This window comes from Camelus bactrianus, chromosome 2 (assembly GCF_048773025.1).
Source record: "Camelus bactrianus isolate YW-2024 breed Bactrian camel chromosome 2, ASM4877302v1, whole genome shotgun sequence".
Classification (NCBI taxonomy): domain Eukaryota; kingdom Metazoa; phylum Chordata; class Mammalia; order Artiodactyla; family Camelidae; genus Camelus; species Camelus bactrianus.
Genome location: NC_133540.1, coordinates 73,439,897 through 73,460,517, shown reverse-complemented (window position 1 = coordinate 73,460,517; position 20,621 = coordinate 73,439,897). Strand labels below are relative to the sequence as shown.

The following is a 20,621-nucleotide window of genomic DNA, read 5'->3' as shown; positions in this document are numbered from 1 at the left end:
GAAGGAGCTGGGGAGCTCTCTGGAGTCCCTTTCAAAAGGGCACTAATCCTGCTCATGAAGGCTCCACCCTCATGACCTAAATACCTCCCCAAGGCTTCACCTCCTAATACCATCACATTGGGAGTGAGGGTTTCTTTTTTTAAAAAGAAATTTTGTGTGTGTGTGTGCACAGGGTGGTGATTAGGTCTATTTACTTATTTATTTATTATTACTTGTTTCTGTTTGTTTGTTTTATGAGGGGGAGGTAATTCGATTTATTTATTTATTTACATTTGGAGGAGGTACTGGGGTTTGAACCCAAGCAGGCACTCTAGCACTGAACTACACCCTCCTCTGGGAGTTAGGATTTCAACATATGGATTTGTAGGGGACACAAGCATTCGGTCCATAACAGGACTGGTCATATAAGCATCCTCTGCCTAGCACCTACCCAAACTCCGTACTCTCGGAGAAAAGCAAAAGTTCAGTTCAGCATAAACCATATTGTTTATACAAAGAGTCAGGGCACAGCAAATGACACTTTTTAGTTAGAGAATGGAGAGAAGCCAAGTTCCCAGGTATAGACTAAGGGCAAATCCTCGCAGTCTGGCCTTTCTAAAAGTAGCAGTCTCAGGCTGGCTATGATGACTCTTTTCTGCTCATGATCTTAAAGATATTCTTTGTGTCAGGGTTGGTTAGCTAGACTATCTTCTGGGATAGCCTCCCCAGTTTGTGTCAATAAAACATATCAGTGTTGAAGAGAATATTAAATGAACTAGTTGTTGTTCATTGTTCATTGGCAGAAGAAAAGACTCCAGTAGCTTTCCAGAGGATTCCCCTTTGTACGGAAAGATGACAGTTAAGGAGAGGATGCTTAAAAAATTGACAATCCTTTCCTGCACCATGTCTTGCAATAGAGTGACCATGATCTCTAAGGTGAACTGTCAGAAACCCATGTGTTTGATGCTCACATCTGAACCAAAATTTATAATGCATGGTCTGACAATAAAAAGGAAATGGGACAAGGATACCAGGTGCCATTTACATAGTCACTGCATAGATCTGGATTTGTTTCCTAACAAGAATCACAGGAGCTATTTCTCAACAATAGACTGTTTCTTTAACACCAAAGACTTGAAACCAAATTTGATAATTAACAGGTCTATAATTAAATACAATGAAAAGAAGTCTTTCCACTGGTCCTTAACACTATAAACTCAAATTTTCATGTGATAGTATTGTTTTGTGCCATATTGATTGTCCAACACAAAAAAGGGGGTGTTTGGATTATTAAGTCACCAATTGTAAGCTTGTTGCACAGCAGTCTGAGTGGAGATGATACTTGCATCTTGACAAAAATATTGCAGCATGAAGAAATAGCCCTGCTGTATATTAACTGCATATGAAATTTGAAACACATACTTTAAAAGTTCTTAATTGCCAGTTTTACTATGCACAGCTTCAAAGTGGATCTGAAAAGAAATAATAAGTATTTTATTATAAATTTAACTGGAATTACTCAGAGTTGTTTATTTTAAGAGTCTCACGCTCTACCGACTGAGCTAGCCGGGCACACACCAGAGCTGTTTATTTTAAATATCATTGTTTTTGGGGAAAATATCACATGACACTTCATTGATAACCTCATTGCTCAATCTAAACTCAAGTCTGTTTACTGCTAAAACAAATTACTGGTAAAACTGTTACACAGTGTTTGGAGAAAAAAAGAAGTCAGTAAAAAAAGTTACTGCTTGTAATTGTGTCAAGGTCTTATAGGAACCAGAATACATACTGACCTTTTACAAAAAAGGAAACCAATTTTTTTTTTTTATGGCTAATCACCACTCCTTTAAGAACTCTTTTCTAGGTCTTATCATCTTTAGCCAGTGTTAAATTTACAAACTACTGGCTACTTAGATCGGACAGGCATCAGCACAAGGATGGTGTTTTGAAACTCTGGGTTTGGGGGACATAAGTCGGGATAATATATGTGTGTTGTGGGGAGACCAGAGATGGGAGAGAGTCGGGGGGCAGCCTCTCCAAGGGCAGTTGGGAGGGAGAGAAGTTGGGTGAGAACATTGAGAAGAAACAAAGAGGTCGTGGGATGAACACACCTTATGTGGACGTCAGCCTCTGACTGTTATTTTTCAGTACCGCCAGACTAAATTAGAAGTTATGAAAAATACTCAGACAGTCCAATAATTATGTGAGTAATAATGAGGAGACATCACACGACCTTTCAAACAGAACCTAAACTCAGTGACTTTATTATAAACCAAGAAGTTTGCTTGAAAATGTCAAACTACAGATCTATCTCAAGAAAATGTTTTGAAAATACCTTCCTAGATTAAAGATACAAGTGCAAGGTAATTTCTAATATTCAGTGCCATATTAACTCAAAATACTGTGCTTAATCTCACTTAAGCAGTTTTTCTCTTAGGATTGTTAACTGTCTTTAGAGTTATTGCTATTACTTGAAAATAGTGATAATTCATAACTGTTCAATTCAACAAATATTAATTAAGTGCCAAATAAAATCAGGTACTGTTATACATGCTTTGGATATATCATAACTTTTTTTAAAAATTTCTGTCTTTCTGGAATTTACACTATTGGAGATAGAGGGAAAAAACATGATAAGATATAAATTATATATGTTAAAAAGTGACAAATATTATGCATAAAAGAAAAAGCAGAGAAAGGTAGGGAATCAGAGAATTGTGGGATGTGCTGGGGTGCGTTGGGAGCAGAGTGCAGTACTATTAAATAAGATGATAGGATCAGCTTCAGTTTTTGGAAAAATAGTGAACTCTGCAGGAAACGGGGAATAGAAAGGAATAGAAAGCAAGGCCCTGGCTCAGAAACTTTGTAACTTTGTTGTAACAAAAGTTGACAGTGGAAGATGTACCCAGATGAGTAACGTGATATTTAGTGGTTGTTGGTTTTACGGCTGTTGGGTTTTTATGTTTTAAAATGCTTTTCCATGTGCTTTTGAACACTATATTGTTATAAAGTTATTCTGAATGTGAAAGAAAAGAAAACATGCCACACCATATACTAAGCACTTAAATGAGTATTATAGGGACTCATTATCACAAGAGTTTGGTGTCTTGATAAGAACTGGATGTTTGGGCAAATTTCTTGGAAGAGGTAGATTTGGGCTGAGCATTCATTCAATCAGCCATTCACTCCCTGTATTGAGTGTAATATGTTTAAATCCATTCTGTTGGAAACAATTAAAGATTTTTGAGCAGGAGTAGGACATAATCACATAAGTGCATTATTAAGATTTATTCTGAGTTCTTTAACAGATCAGTTGGAAAATCATTACAGCAGCCCTTGCATGAATAGATTAAGACCTCAAATAGGTGATAGAGACAGGAATGAAATAGAAGCTGGGAATCGTAGTTAAATGTGAATATATATTTTGTAGAAAACAGCTAATTGAAAATACAAACTCTTAGAATAATGAATAACACCAAAGTTAAAAAAAGCATCAGTGATGGGAAATTGGTCATTCCATTAAGGGAAATTGGAAGGTTAAGGAGGAAGTGCAGATGAACACAGGAAGGGAAGTTTAGTCTGTGATACATAAAAGAGCTCTTATCTCTATGGAAATGTCTAAAAGTCAGTTAGCAATCTGGGTCTGGAACCAGAAGAGGGTTTGTAGATAAAAATTGGGAATTATTTGCACAGAGATGATATTTGAGGGCACAGAAGTAAATTAGGTAGCTAGAGAAAAAGAAGAGAACTGAAGACAGAGGCATGGAGATTTCCTATATTTGAAGAGAGCAGAAGAAAGAGAGACAGAAAAGAAGAAGTGTGATCAGAACCAGGAAAGTGCATGTGTCTATGAACTCAAAGTCTTTAAGAAAAAAAAAAAAGACATAGTGGTATAGAAGGAAAGGAGGACTTGTGCAAACAAAATAATAGAAGTAAAAATGTTGGGGAGATGTTTGTTTATGGTATACTTTACATTCAGTTAAATCCACTATTATGGATGTGCAGTCGATGATTCTTGACAAATGTATAGTCATGTAATTACCACAACAATCAAGATAGAGAACATCTCCATCACCCCCCAAAATTCCTTTTTGTACCTTTGTAGTCAAATCCTCCCTCCTCTCCTGGTCACTGGCAACCATGTTTGAGATTCATCCATAGATTCATCCACATTGTTGCATGTATTATTTTTCATTACTGTGTAGCAGTCCATCCTTTGGATGTACTACAGTTTTTTAATCCATTTACCAGTTGAAGGATATTTTGGTGGTTTCCAGTTTGCCTTGATTATGAATAAAGCTGCTACAAACATTTACTTACAGGTTTTTGTGTATGGAAACTTTTCATTTCTCTTGAGTTAATACGCAGCAATAGCATAGTTTGGTTGTATGATAAGTACAGTTGAACTTCAGAAGGACTGGCCAGTCATTTTCCATTTCCACTACTAGTAATGTATGAGAATTCTCATTGCTCCGCAGTCTTGCCAGCACTTGTTAATATTGTTTGTTTTACCACTTGTGTGGTATATTATTGTATCTAATTGTGATTTTATTTTGCATTTTCCTAATGACTAATGTTATTGAGCATATTTCAGCGTATTTGCCATTCTTTAATACTCCTTTTGATTTAAGATTATGACTCTAAAGAAAAAGGCAAAAACAGATGACAATACCAAGTAAAAAACATTAAATGTCCCGGGTCATGGCTTAAGATGAATGAAAATAGCTTAATGACAAGGGTTAGAATAGATCATCTGGGACAGGGCCAATGCATCTGATAAAGATTGCTGATATGATTAAATGTGCTTTAAGTTACACTTGAAGGGTTGAGAAAAAAGACCTCAGAAACAATATCAAGAAAAATAGATGTGATATAAAAAGAATAAAAAAAACCCCTGATAATTTGAAGGAAAAGTAGTAAAGATAGTTGGAAACAATATTTCCATCCAACTATACACCAATGAACAGAATAGGAGTGAATAGAACAATGGATTTGAAAATTAAATATAAACAACTATGCACATTTCTAGAAGTTGTTAGAAAGAGGTGCATGAAGTATTTTTAGAGCAATGGAAGGATAAGCTTTATTTGATAGAAATAAGTCAGATAAATGATGCAACAGAATAGCACTGAAAATTGATGTATTCATTGGTATGAGGGTGAAAACATGTTAGAGAGCACCGAAATCAGGAGGAAAGATAAAGAAAAGTTACAATGTTGTGTGGACATAGTATCTAGAGCAGAGTTATGTGGTGGATTTGTACAGTACTTTCCTCTATTTGTGACAAAACTCGCTCAGAGAAAGTGATAGGTCCCCTCCCTAATCTGTTGGAAACTCCATTCTGCCCTAAGCAGGGATCAGAGTTTTCTGCTCTCTGCAATGTTATCTTTTAAATGAAGAAATAAAAAATAAAATAAAATCTTGATGCTAAAGTAGAACTAAGCATTAAAAATGAAATAAAACAACAATTTAAATAATAAATAAAAGTAAAATATTCTATTATGTTAAACATATGATATATAACGTGTTGTGTATACTATAAATAAAAATAGAAATAAAAGCAGAAGGCAGAAATATAAAGTGCCCCTGCATTTTATTCATCAAATACCTAGTGAGTAAGTGTTGAATGAGGACTGAGAAAGACTGAGTAGACAGAGTGGTAAATGGGAAGAGTGGTACCCTCTTCCCATGGACTTCACACATTAAGCAAGTAATTAAAATAAAGAATGGCAAATACTGGCAAAGACAGTGCACTTTGAAAATGTAAGGAGCCCTTCAATCAGTTCAAATTTAACATGAGCATTTATGAAATATGGAAGTAGGATTAATAGAAAATGTAACTCGAGTAGATATTAGGATCCAGAAAGCAAAGACCAGAACAAATTGAGACTTAGGAAACATTCCAAGACAGTGGCAAAAGAATTTTAGTCATGTTCAGAGCAGGGAAATGAATATTAAAAGATTAGTTATGCTATTTGCACAAGATAGTAGAATGTTGAGTTGGCAGAACTAATTGCACTGATTTTCATCAAAGAAAATACCTGGAGTGGAAGGAGTTTAAGAGGTTATTGAAGCCCAGGGTAGGAGAGGAGTTGTGGAAAGTTTGCTGGAAAGAATTCCATGTCCCTAGAAAAACATGCCAATGACATATCATAGCATCAAACTCTACTCAATCTTTGAGAAACTAAGAAGAAGGGTTAGAGTATTAGATTAAGGATGAGCTAGGTTTTAGAATGACAGAGAACAGCAAAAGGAAGCGTTTCGTAATCTATTCAAGTGGTTGAGAAATGATGTTAAAGAAACGTGGGCTGGTTTGAAATATTTGTTAAAAGATATTACATTTCTATAATAATTTTTATGTGTACCTTAATGAAGAAAATAGTTTATAGAATTTTGCAAAGAATTTATCCAGAGAATTTAAATCAATTTCTAATTGCATAGTAATATATATTTCTTTGCAAACATAAACCAAATGGATAAATAAAACAAAACAGACTCATAGATACAGAGAACTAACTAGTAGTGGGGGGGGCAAAGTGGAGGAAGGGGATTGAGGTACAAACTACTAGGTATAAAATAAATAAGATACGAAGATGTAATGTACAGCACATCCCTGTATATAGCCAATATTTTATCAAAACTTTAAATGGAGTATGATTTAAAAAAATATCGAATCACTGTTGTACACCTGAAACTAGTAATATAACATTAAATCAACTATAGTTCAAAAAAATCATTTTCGATTCTAATACAAGCACACAGTTTGGTCACATATTATGTGAATTTGAATTATTTAAATATGAATTAGAATGTATTTAAAGTATTTATAAATCTCACTTCTTGAGATAAATATTAAAGCAAATAAGCCTAAATTTAAAAATCAACAATGACCATGTTTTGAAATGAGTCAATTGTGAATTAACATTATTTCCACAAGGTGGCACCATAGTGGAAACTGTGGCCAGTAATGTAAGTGTTCATCCAACATTTTGTCTCTCTTTACATAACTATATATTATGCTTACAATATTCATAAATTGAGGCTTTCTAAATAAATGAAATTATTCTATATCTAATACGTGAACTGAAACTTGCCATCTGTGGCAACTCAAACATACTGGGGATCTACTTCATTCTTCTACCGCTGTCCTTGGTGAAAAAATACTGTAATTCCTTCAACAAGTCCCTCATCAATGGTCATTTAGGTGTCCTGCAATTTTTCACTAATGCAAATGATGTCATAAAGAACTTTTTTGAACAATTATCTATGTATACATGAGCAAGTGTGTCTGGAATATATATTCTGCCAGGAGAAATTTCTGGCTTAAAACAAACGAACCTTTTAAATTCTGGTATGTACAGTCAATTTGTCCTTTTCAAAGGTTCCAATAATATAAGCTCTAACCAATATTGTATGAAAATATCCGTTTTCATTCATATTGCATGACTATTTTCTTTTTAAATGTTGCCACCTGATATAAAAATGTTGGTGGTAATTTATCATTTCTTAATTAGTAGTCAGGTTGAATAAGTTTTGAGAATTTTAGTGTTTTTGTATTTTTTGTTCATTGATTTACTACCCCATATTATTTGCCCATTTTTCACTTTTTTTTACACAGTTACCTTCTTTTTCTTTTGGATTAATCAGAACTTTACATGTTTTACAAATATTATTCATTAGATTGTTGAATCTGTTAAAAAAATCTTTCCTCTTCATCTGTCACTTATCTTTGAAATTCAGTAATGAGTGGCTTTCATTGCAAGTAAATTTTAATTCTTAATTGGTCAAATGTGAGGATTTTTCTCTTATGACTTCTGAGTTTTTTCTGTTTTGTTTTGCATTAGAACACAAATTTTAAAATTTAAAATTTTCCAAAATTTTAAAGATCAACAAAGATATTCTTTTCATTTGATTGTAATGCAATGATTTTTTCCCACATTTAGTAGTTTTGTACCTGTGGAATTTGTTTTTATGGATGTCTAATTAGCTTAGCACTGTTTACTGAATAGACATTTTTTTTTTCCTCCAATGATTTGAGACATTACCTTTATCATATACTGGTTCTAAATATACATGATTTTGTGTCCAGATATTCTATTCTACATTGACCAAAATCTTAATATTTAACACAAATAAATGCAATGGATCCCAGGATTATCTGCACATCAAAGAAGCAGGAAAGGTCTTCAGAATAAGCCCAGAGAGTTAAGGAATTTGGATGAAGTCTCATAACTACATTGGTAGGCAATCTGGGCCTGGAAACACATTTTCCTTATGTCTAATTCAATGTTTTTCCCATTCTGCTGCAGACTATGATTAGAGATCAACAGGAAAATAGATCACTTTTACCCTCTTTTGTCGTGATTCTTTTCCAGTGACAAAGGAGTATTCAGACTGTAGCAGGTCCCCATGCCAGAACGGGGGCACGTGTATAAATGGAAGGATCAGTGTCGTCTGCGCGTGTCGACATCCTTTTACTGGTGACAACTGCACCATCAAGGTGGTGGAAGAAAATGCTTTGGCTCCAGGTGAGAAAGTACATGCCCCCTTGGATTTGCTCAATGTTATAAACAAAAACATTTTTTGAAAATATTTACAAATGAATGTTTAGACCTGCTTAATGTGGACTCCCTTGAGGATGAATTCCTTTTACTTCTGAAACTTAATAACACAGGATTTACAGACACACATGAAATATCTTTTTGTCAGGTAGTCATATTGATATATATTCATTGAAATTTTCAATATTGGTATAATACAGGCAGTTTAATGAATTTCTCCCCCTCTTTATCTTCTTAAAAGAATATACAAGTCAGGAGTTCGGGATGTGCAGATACTAACTACTATATATAAAACAGATAAACAACAAGTTTCTACTGTATAGCACAGGGAACTATATTCGATATCTTATAGTAACCTATAATGAAAAAGAATATGAAAATGAATATATGTATGTATATGTATGACTGAAACATGCTGTACACTAGAAACTGACACATGGTAAACTGACTATACTTAAATAAAAATTTTAATTTAATTTTTAAAAAGGTAAATGGCAGTCCATAACAAAAAAATACAGAAATATATGTCCAAGTAATACCAACTTTTTCTCCTCAAATAAGTTGTTAACGAATATATCTTTGATTCATATCAGATCTGATTCTTTCAATGAAGCTTTAATAAGTGCATAGCAGTATGTCTTCTATGAAGGTCAAGCTAATAGTGTCATTGTGACTGGCTGAGGACTGTCGGAACATGCTCAGGTGGACTGATTAGAACAAGGTGTCTTTTTGTCCATTTACTTTTATAAGTATAGGTTGCTATAGATTTACTTCAAGAGTGTACCTTTTCTGATTCCTATACAAGAAAGTGTGTGCAGCACTTAAAATATTCTCCTTAATGATGGCAAAAAAACATATTTCAAATCAGGCTTTTCTTAATATGTTGCATAATAAAGAACAATCTTTAGTCTGTTCTGAAATCTCAGCCTTTGTAAGTACATATGGCATTAATTACATAGAAGATTGCTTTTGTCTACTCTGTAGTGCGTATGATTTCATTCGGTTTCCGTTTTAGCCTCTAGAAACTGTTTGTTTGACAAGGTGCTGGAAAAATTGTTTCCACGTCATGTCAGCTTTAATTCCTGCAAGAGGCTTTAGGACATTCTGGCATACCATAATCATCAGAGTGCTTTGAATTCCTTTGTCTCTGGAGAGATCAAAGCCACATGCAAATTAATCTTTGAGGCATTTCTATGAGGGAGGTATCAAGTGTTACTATCATTCTATCTTGATCTAAGTGGAGAAACTGAGTCCCAGAGAGGATAAGCAATTTCAGGTAAGTCACACACACAAAAAAGGCGGGTATCCAGGCCCCTATGCCCTTGTTAAATCTAGTGAATGACCTTTTTTCCTCTGCTAACCCTTTTTGTAACTGAGATAAAGTGATAAAGACAGAAAATAATAAAGATAGAAACAAAACAATATCAAAACATGAAAATTAACCCTTTCTATCTTTTTTCCACTATCAGATTATTCAAAAGGTTCTTACAGATACGCACCGATGGTGGCGTTTTTTGCATCCCATACTTACGGAATGACTACACCTGGTCCTATCCTATTTAACAACTTGGATGTCAATTATGGAGCTTCCTACACTCCAAGAACTGGAAAATTCAGAATTCCCTATCTTGGGGTGTATGTTTTCAAATATACTATTGAGTCATTCAGTGCTCATATCTCTGGATTTTTAGTGGTTGATGGAGTAGACAAGCTTGCATTTGAGTCTGAAAATATTAACAGTGAGATACGCTGTGATAGGGTTGTGACTGGGGATGCCTTATTAGAATTAAATTATGGGCAGGAAGTGTGGTTGCGACTTGTCAGAGGAACGATTCCAGCCAAATTTCCCCCTGCTACTACATTTAGTGGTTACTTGTTATACCGTACATAAATTAGTATGAAGGACAGACTGTCACCTTGACTGAAAAGCAGCCTGTGTTTTTATTTTCCTTTGCATGCACATCTGCTCTGTTTTTGGTTTTTCTACATGAATTAAAACCAACTTCTTTTTTAATCTGAGGAAGGCTGTTAAGTTTATTTCATAAACTTATTTGAATTTCTTTTGGACAACCTGTATATAAAGGAATTATTGCTCCTAAAGAGACTTAGTGGCATAGAAAACAAGGTGCGATTGTTAGCATTCCTTTTTTGTTTTCTCACGTAAGGCATTTCAATGTAAAGTAATATTATAAAGTGACACTCACTCAGTATTGTAAGTCACAGTAGTTTTCCAGTAAAATGCTTTTGTTATTCCATGTGTATGTAAATATATAACATGTTTCCTAAATTCACAAATTCAAATAAATTAAATTGCTCAAAGAAAGTGTTTTTCTAAACTTTGATTTTTATTCTTTACTGTTGAGTTGATCGATCTTACATACTAACATTTTCATTCATAATCACAATTAAGAAGTTGAAATAGAAACTTGAAATATGCCTAACTATTGTTCCCTTCCTGTAATTAGAGAATAAAGTAATAATTGACACATTTGAACATTTACACCCAAGTCTAATGATATACAAGTGCATCTTTTACCTGCCTCCACCTTACAGTATCTACAGGGGAAAAAATAAAACTTTCCTCCAGTGAGTCTCCTATGGCAACACAAGCAGACCTGACCGTATTCTTATCACAGGTTCATAGTATTCCAGGCTGATATTACGATTTATGGGATGCTCACTGTGCCCTGATTCTCTTCTAAGCAACTTATATACAATGTCTCATCGATTTCTTTCAAAACCTTGTATAAGGTGGGTATTACTACCATCATTTTATAGCTGAAGAAACAGAGACAGTGATGAAGGAATGGACCAAGCTTCACAACTAGTAAGGACTGAGGCAGGATTTAGAATCAGCCTTTCTTCTCCAGCATTCACATCCATCCTTTCTCTGTGTTACCTCCTACAGATGTACTGTAATTTATGTAATAAGCCCTTATGAAGGTCATTGAGATTGTCTCCAATGTTTCATTATAACAATATTATTGTAGTGAACATCCTTAAACATACATCCCTTACACATTTGACAAAGTATTTCTGAAGAATAGATTCCTGTAAGTTATCATAAAAATACTAATGAAAAAGTTTGGGGTATGGCAAATGTTTTCCACAAATTAATTTACTTACTGATTACTGTAGTGCTATGAATAACCTATTAACTGTATAAGATACATATCATGTATTATCAGCCTCTTCACACTGATGAGGAACAGAGGCACCTAGTGGGTAAGTCATTTTCCCAGTAGTTCAGCAAATTGTGGAGAATTTCAGGAACAAGGGATAAGCCTATATTTTTATTTAGCTAGACTACTATCAAATTGCCTTTGAAAAGACCTGTACCAATCCATAGACCTCTTTTGCTCATGTTAAAGAGTACTCATTACCCCCAACACATACTCATCACAACTCACAATTTTTTAAATATTGCCTATCTTGAATGTGAAACTAGTTTCTCCCTGTAGCAGAAACTGGAAATTTTTTCAGATTTGCTGAAATTGAAAGCATACGTCCATACACAAAGTTGTACACACATGTTCAGAGTAACTTTATTTGTAACAGCCGAAACTTGGTTCCACCCACCTGTCCTGCAATAGATGAATAGTAAAGCAAACTCTGGTATATCCATATAGCAGAGGACTGCCAATCAATAAAAGGGATTGAACACACTGCAACACGCGTGAGTCACATGACAAGCTGTAGGATAGTCCAAATGGCAGCCTAACGAACCTTGGACAGTTCTGCAGGGAAGAGTGACGTGAGTACCGCCCATCACGATGTCTCATGTTGAGCCCAAACAGCTGTACCTTCCCAGCCCAGCCCAGCTCAGGACTCCATGAACAGGTGTGAGCTCAATGCTGACAAGCAAAGGCTGAATGACTGACACTTTCCATTCTGTTATGTGGAAGTGTGTGACTTTCAAAAACATTTGGAACGTTTTGATAATTTCTTTAGTCCCTGCCTAAAATTACATCACAATCTAAAATGTTTTGTTTGATTTCTTCAAGTACTCCTAGTTTAAAGAGAATTTTTGTCTTCCAAATATACTTTTCAACAGATACCAGTTATTTCAACGCACTGCCTTTTCTTTAATATTAGTAGCAGAACAAAAGGAAGTAAATCATTTGACAATATGTGTCATTGCCATGCATAATTTAATCTTTGATTTTGTAATTAGATAATTTTGAACATTTGGCATTAAATGATGGTTTGGTGTTTGGAATTTTAATTATTAATATTAGTCTTTATTTTTATATGTATTTGTAGAAATATACAATTTAATGACAAATTGCTACCCATAGCCAAAAGGCATTGTAGCTACTTTTGAGTTGCTGTGATTTTGTTTGGTTATTTTTTTAAAAGCCATCCAATATAATATAGGACAATCTAGTAATATATTTCTAATTGTCATGATCAAATATACCCATGTTTAAAAAAATGCAACATTGGGGGGCAGTGGGTATAGCTCAGCAGTAGAGCAAATGCTTAGCATGCATGAAGTCGTAAGTTCAATCCCCAGTTCCTCTGTTACAAATAAATAAATACTAATTACTTACCCCTCCAAAAAAACCCAAAAAAGGTTTTAATTAAAAAAATAGAACATTGGGATTTTCTTAATTTTTCGTATGGAAACAGCAGACTTTAGTGGATTTTTTTTTGTAGATTGAATTCCAACGCTCTTCTCTCTCACCAGACCTTCCTGCCCAGCAAACTCCCAAAGCATACTAAGACCCTAATTACTGATAGCAATTTCATACCCATTCAATCATCAACTATTTAACAAACACCTACTTTGTGACAGGCAAGATAAATCATATATTAAAATAATACAAAAATAAATATCAAGCAAATCAGTACAGACAGATATTGCATTTGAAATACATTATTCAGAGTCAAGCTGGGATTTACTACCACCAAAATCGTGAGCAGCTCTGTAAAAATGAGAAGTGTATACTAACACAACATTGTAAATCACCTATACTTCAAAAAAAAAAAAAAGAATGAGAAATGTATCTTTAATAACCAAGCCCTCTTTATTCTGCAGCCCTGACCAAACTCCCGTTACTCGCTTTTGGGTCACTCCAGGAATTAAGGAACTTCATATTCCAAGCCAAGTGTGCCTAAAGGACTCTTTCTACTCTCCTTTACCAAACTTCTCATTTGGTAGAATGAGAAGAATGGAAGAATGGGCTAATATCATTTGAGCATTAAGAAATGATTAAAATAAGACATTGATTTTTGGTTGATTAGTTTACTTAATCCTCTTAAAGGGGATTTTTTGATGTTCATCTGTTTCAAAACATAAACTTGAATGAATTTCTAATTTATAGAAGTTCGGTTATAACATACACAAATATATTATTATGTAAGTATATACATTTATATTTTATATACAATTTAAGGTTTTCCTTTATCTAATATATACCTAATATAGATATATTTTCTATCTCATATATATAAATTGTGTATTATACATTAAAAAACCTAAGATTTTTATCATGTGCTTTTTATCCAAGTCTAAAGAAAGTGAGCTCACAACTTGGTACCTTAAAAAAAAAATTGCTGTCAGCTTTTTCCCCTTACCAACTAGTTGATTAATAAATTTTGTCTTCATCAAAGGCAATTTTTACTGTAATACAATTTTCTTCATTATTCAAAGCTGTTTGCCTGTCCTCTGTCCCTGCAAGGCACATATGGGAAACATTAAGGCAGGAATGGTAGCCTGCCTTTCCTAGATTGTACATTTAGTCCCATGGATCTGCCCTGTTGAAGGCAGAGATTCTTGCTGCCCCAGTGGTTTCAAACCCAAGGTTTCATCCAAGAGCAGAGGGGTGTCAGGAGGCACCCTCCCTCGGGAGATTTCACCACAGCTCAGTGAGAATCTCCAATGAGCTGTACTGTGTTTGTGTTTGGGGAAAACACCAACAAGTAGAGTTCATTTCTCTGGGCTGACATCCTAATTAAACAATCTCAAACTCTGGAAAAAGTCCAAATTTTATTACTTTTATTTATGGGTAGCTTCACGAAATGTCAAAAAGCCCAGGCTTTATTCAAAACATTTCCCAGATACCAAGGATTGGATGGAGTAATATTTAGAATATATTAAAATGTTCCCATATTTTAAAAAATATCACTCTATAGCAGATCCTGGTTGCAACATGATCTCCTGTTAGATTCAAATACATACTTATATCGAGCCCATAGAAGATTACAATGAAAATGCTCCCTGACCACAACCTAGGAGTCAGTGTGTTTTTCAGTGTATTTAAATCTCCATCCAAAAAATTGGATTCAAATACTTACTTGAATTTCCTATCTTTTGCATTCGAACAAATACTATATAAAGTGCACTCAAGTTATGAATGAAAATACTATATGACACAACCCAAGGGGTGGGTGTTCTTATAAATTTCTACTCTACTTTGCTGACGTTAGCAACTAGTGAAGAAACTGACTCATGAGATTCTTCTTACCAGGAAACAGATAATTATAGTTTCTAAAATTTTTTTGGCAACTTACTTTCCTTCATTGATCCCTGCCTTCACCATCATCACCACCAACACACTGAATTGTGCTTAATATGCCAGAAAACATATGTAAAAGAAATACACTTAATTGCATTAGGTAGCCATTTCCAAAAATCATTTGAGGTGTCTAGACAAATAATACATGACAGGAAAAATGTTAAACTTTGACGAAGATGATTAGTTGCTACTTATACATCCAAAATATGTTAAGAATACTGTTTTTCTTAACCTAATTTCTTAGATATACTCACATGTGCTAATTTTCATGATTTATCACAGAATAATCTTGTGCTTAACCAAGAATATTCTACAGAGATGCCTCCCACTGCTTCAAACCCTCTTTCAATCCCCTACTGCATCTGATTCCCTCTCCCACCATTGCAGATGGCGAAACAAACATGTTTAGATCTCTTTAATCCTGCTGAGGAGGTCGCTAAATAGTGTGGAAATTATCTGTACATGAAATTTAAAAGACTCTCCAGAGATTTCTTGCCTTTTTAATGTGACTTTCATTGCCCTTTCTGAAGCTTGCCATTACGTTTTTGAATCATGATTCTATTTCATAAACAGTAATTCTATTTCCTTTAAAGTGGTCGGCAAACTGACAGGTCATGTATGGGTTTTAGCCAGTCACCGATATCCATGCTAACAGCACACTGTGAGCTCTACCCCGTGCAATGAATGGAAGCAATAAACAAAGATCGTTCCTGCATTTCTGAGTAATTCTGGCTTCTGTCATCCAATGTGGTATACTCAAGTAGAACGTGTTAAAGAAAGCAACCACATCATCAACAACCACCACCTATATACCCTAAAGGCACTCTTGAGTATCACAAAGGAACCTGTCTTTTTACATTGAAAAATACATTGTAAATATTCCTGGAGCAATATTGGTATCTGAAAACTGATTCTGTAGTGTATTCTGAAGAATGGGAAAACTAAGATGCCTGTAGGGCATCTCAGAATTCCATGAGGTCAGGTACCATTTACCCATCAATAAAGTTCTTGGCGCTGCAGCTAGTGGAAGATTACTGAGATCAGTAAATGCACAGAACATGCTGGGAATGGGACAGAATTAAATGTCTTACATTTATTAATTAAATTTTGCTAATTCAGAAAATTTTCTAGGAAAATTCTTTTTACGCTAATGGAAGAAAATAATTTGACTGTTCAAAGTTGTGATCACCAATCCCAAAACTAAGTTTGATTTTTCTTTTCTTTTTAATGTAGAGAATTAAAGTGTGATATCTATATTTGGCTAATGTTGTTATCTTTGTTAGACAGAGGTTTTAGGCCTATGAAAGCATCGAATTTTCTTAAAATAGTTACAGTCATTCTGGGCTGTAACAAACAGCTACTTACATGCCCTAGCTATGTCCTTAATACACTGACACGATTTTGCCAACAAGATATATTTTCTTCACACCAATGGAAAAAGGATCTTAGCAAGTGACCTTGTGAGGAAACTATCTGCAAGAGGGCAAAAGCTACCACCTCAGGGAGAACCACCACTTCCACTGGTAAGCAATTATGCAGAAGTTGAGCTGCCAGTCTCTTTCTGAAGCACACATCACACCAGTTACTAATCTGCCTTATATCACTACAGTTTACAAGTTGTAACACCATTTTCCACTGCGACTGTAAAATCAAAAGCCACACAATCTGCACAGAGAAAGCTCCTGAATATTTCCTTTCCCTCTTGCTGCTGGTGGCTATGTGACAAAAAATATATGGAGACAAGAGGAAGAAGATCAAAACAGAAATAAGGAAGAGGAAAAGAAAGGCGAATAAGAGGAGGATACCAACCATGAAGGTGGGAGGTTAGAGGGAACAGAAGAAAAAATTGGAGCCAAATTGGTGAGCGCCGACAGAGTATGGTCAGGACCAGGGTGAAAGAGCATGGAGGATGAAAACCATCTGACATAAAAGATACTCGTACCATTTCATCAACTTACCTCTAAGCCTAGATGACATTGTTACCCAGCAAGGGCTTGCTGCCCCAAGCACGCAGAAGCCAGTACTTTGGCAGCAGCTTTTAAGAAAAAGAGCTTTATTTCAGGGTCCACCAGCAAAGAGAAAGGAGGCACTACTCAAATCTATCTTCCTGACCAACCGAGCTTTCAGGCTGAAATTTAAGGGGTTAGAGGAATTTCAGACTTGGAAGCTGATTGGCTAGTCTCAAATCAGTGCATATCAGCTGTTCAAGCTGCTGGAAGCCAGATTTTCCTTATTGAAGGAATTTTCGCTTCCTAAAAAGCTCTGGTGACAACACTTCCACAGTTTGAGTTCTGTAGACTGAAGATCCTTGATTCCAGGATGATTCTGAGTTTCTATCTTGCACATGCTCAGTGCTGTATATAAAATAACTCAAGATTTGATTAATCAACTATTTAAGGAGGCAAAACTGGCTTAAGTTGGTCAATGTTTTAGCTGCTGTTTTAGTTTGATTAATGAATAATCTATTTAAGGAGGCAAAACAGTTTAAGCTGGTCAATGTTTTACACACCTTTTCAAAGTAAAAAACTAGCAGAGAAAGTCTATGACAGGGAAATCAGTCGTTACTGTCTCTACGCACTCCAGCTGCCATTTGAAAACCTTTGTCTACAAAAAAAAATTTGACATTCTCTTTTGGGTTTAGTGGCATACTATTCTACTAGTAATGTAACACTAGCTTCACAGATTAGGAGGAAAAGGGACAAGGATTACACCTTAATTTCAAAAATTCTTTACGATTGTGTTCTCATATTTTCCCTCTTGTTTCTTGAAACCTGGCAACACTTCTACTAAGATAAAACCTTAATACTCCCTCAAATTTTCTTTTAGTGGAACTCGAAAATTATTTCCTGGTATAACATCATTTTCAGTGTGTTTATTCAGCATACTCTTTGCAGTCCTCTGAGGCAGGTCTGCACATTAAAACAAAAGGCATAAATGGGTAAAGTGGGCACATTTCAATAAATGAAGCTTCCGCTCCAGTAATGAAATTGCCAAGTTTCTACACTGGTACCAGTGCTGAATAAATGTAGGAAGTTAGCAAACGTATTTAAACTTTTTATATGTTTTCTGAGTTATAAAAGCATGAGAAAATATTTTGTAATAATATGCACTTCTCTACTTCCCAAACAGCTCTTAAAGGATAAAAGAAAATGAAGTTTCCACCTAAATTAAAACTTCATTGATTATGGCCTGCATCTCTTTTAGAAAAGGACAGAATCTGATAAACAAATATGTAAATAAATAACTGGGGGTGGAGTTTGGGAGCAGAAGTTCTTCATAAAATTTCAGAACTGAAATCAGAGGCACATGATTCTGATTTTCCTTTCCTAAAATATTTTATAACATCATCCAGGATTAAAGTGACATTTTTTTCAGCATAAATGGAAAGATATTCAGGAAGATATGTTATTTTATTTTCCAACCCTTTGTTGGAAAAGGCAAAGAAATAAGGGCGATTCTGCTCCTTTTATGCCCACTTTTCTTTTTAATTCTTATTTTTATTGAAGTGTAGTCAATTTACAATGTTAGTTTCAGGTGTACAGCAAAGATTCAGTTATACATACACATACTTTTTTTTCCATATTCTTTTCCATTACAGCTCATTACAAGTAATTGAATATAGTTCCCTGTGCTATACAATAGGTCTTTGTTGTTTATCTGTTTTGTATACAGTAATGTGTACCTGTTAATCCCAAACTCCTAATTTATACCCCCCCATCTCGCCAAACCACTGTATTTTCTATGTCTGAGTCTATTTCTGGTTTGTAAATAAAATTTGTATTTTTTTTTTTTTTTTTTTTTTTTTAGATTCCACATATAAACAACATCTTATGGTATTTGTCTTTCTCTGTCTGACTTACTTCACTTACTATGATAATCCCTCGGTCCATCCATGCTTTTTTGCCCTGTTTAAATCTTTCTTTGACCTCGGGATTCACCCTCCCTGTGTTTCTAGGCAACTCCCCGCATTTCCTCAGGAGCCTCTCATACAGCTGTCATTTACCCAGCAACCAAGATGGGTCCAGGGGCAGACAAATGGCGTTTGCAGTACCTGAGCACCAGCCAAGACCTAATTGTCTCTCCCCAGGTCTCGTTGGCAGGAACCTTCATTCATTTCTCCAGCACACATCCTTTTCTACAAAGAAAGCCTCAATGCAGGATGTCACCTTCTCATTACCCGACAGCTTGGCGCTGTGCGGGAGCCTCTGAGCGTCAGCCTGAGGATGTGTGGCCTTGTGAGTGACAGAAATGCTTTGGTCTTGAACTTTCATGATTCTGCTTCTCCTTTTGCAGCTCCCTTCTTCTCTTTCCCTTTCCCCTTGCCCTCACCCGCCGCCTCATCCTCCTCCTTCTTCCTCTTCTCCTGTTGGTTTTCTAACTGCCTGGGTTTTCTCTATTTACCTCTGCTGTCCGCTTCTTTCGCTTTCGCCGCCATCTCTGTTGCTCTCTCCCATGTCCTGCTTTTCCCGTCCACTCTCCATTTCTTACACACGTTTCCATGAACCATCATTTAAAGAAGGCACAGTTTATAAAATCCTGCTGTTTCTTTTTTCCTATTCAATTTTTTTGCGCAGTGTTTTCTAAGTTCCAGGAATAATCCAAAATACTCCCTAGGAAATACTGTATTTTCAATGAAATTTATTTTCATTCGATACAGAACTGTGAGGCAGGCCTAAGTCATATTTACTTTTTGAAAGTATTACTACTAATGTGCTGTTCAGTAGGATTGTATAACTGTCTAAATTAATTGAACAGACATTTGGGTAGTATATTTCAAAGAAATAATTTAACCTCATTATTTACAAATTGCATCCAGTTTAAGCATAGATTTTACTTATTTAGGCGAAATATTTGTCTTGTGCAAAAAAATATATGAGATGACCAAAAAAAAAAAAAAAAAGCTGTATCTAGACACCTTTATAATCAAGTAATATGAAAATAATACACAACTAAATAAAATGATTTGTAATAGGGGATGAAGTAATCCTTGCAGTAAATTAGCTGCTATACAAAAAAAGTCCCAGTCAAAAAATTTCTTCCTAAACATCAGGAGCCTTCTGAACATACAGAGCTTACGTTATTGAAAATCAGTACATTTCAATTGATGAAGATTAAGCATGATGAATGCTGATTGTCTCAGATGAAATCACATGTGTTGACAGAACATCTGTTTCAGCCTCCCTTCTTATTATTTTATTGCAAATTTACAACCTACTGCAACTAAAATAACGTGATTAAAATTACAGATATTTTGAATAAAAGATAATTTATAGACCTCTCTAAATAATCAGACCTATTTTGCAAACGCCCGAAATTTTAAAAAAGAAAAGATTTCTGAAACCCTATATGTGTTGCTTTTCATTACAAGGCAACAATGGTATTCAGTGTCTACATTCAGACATAGCTAGTATAGGGGGAAAAAAAAAACAGAAACAGAAATCTTCAGTACTCACTTATTTGTCATATTTATCAAAGCTATTACACAGAGAGTTACTTTTCACAGAGAGAATTATTTTCACAGAGTTTTTTTTTTCTTGTTTGTAATGGACTAGCCCAA

General features: G+C 34.9%; 2 protein-coding genes across 2 annotated transcripts in view; one reads left to right on the top strand and one right to left on the bottom strand.

The window, feature by feature from the left end:
* MMRN1 (multimerin 1) overlaps positions 1–10,866 on the top strand; it is a 56,252-nt gene extending 45,386 nt beyond the window's left edge. The window contains exons 7-8 of the mRNA XM_010969966.3: positions 8,358–8,510; positions 10,013–10,866. Of these exons, the coding sequence (XP_010968268.1) occupies positions 8,358–8,510; positions 10,013–10,434 (575 nt within the window). The 3' untranslated portion in view covers positions 10,435–10,866. The remainder of the gene's footprint in view (positions 1–8,357; positions 8,511–10,012) is intronic.
* The window catches only part of SNCA (synuclein alpha), a 232,234-nt gene extending 214,868 nt beyond the window's left edge, over positions 1–17,366 (bottom strand). The window contains exon 1 of the mRNA XM_045506657.2: positions 17,023–17,366. The gene's annotated coding sequence lies outside the window, so the exon portion shown is untranslated. The remainder of the gene's footprint in view (positions 1–17,022) is intronic.
* Positions 17,367–20,621: the final 3,255 nt, after the last annotated feature.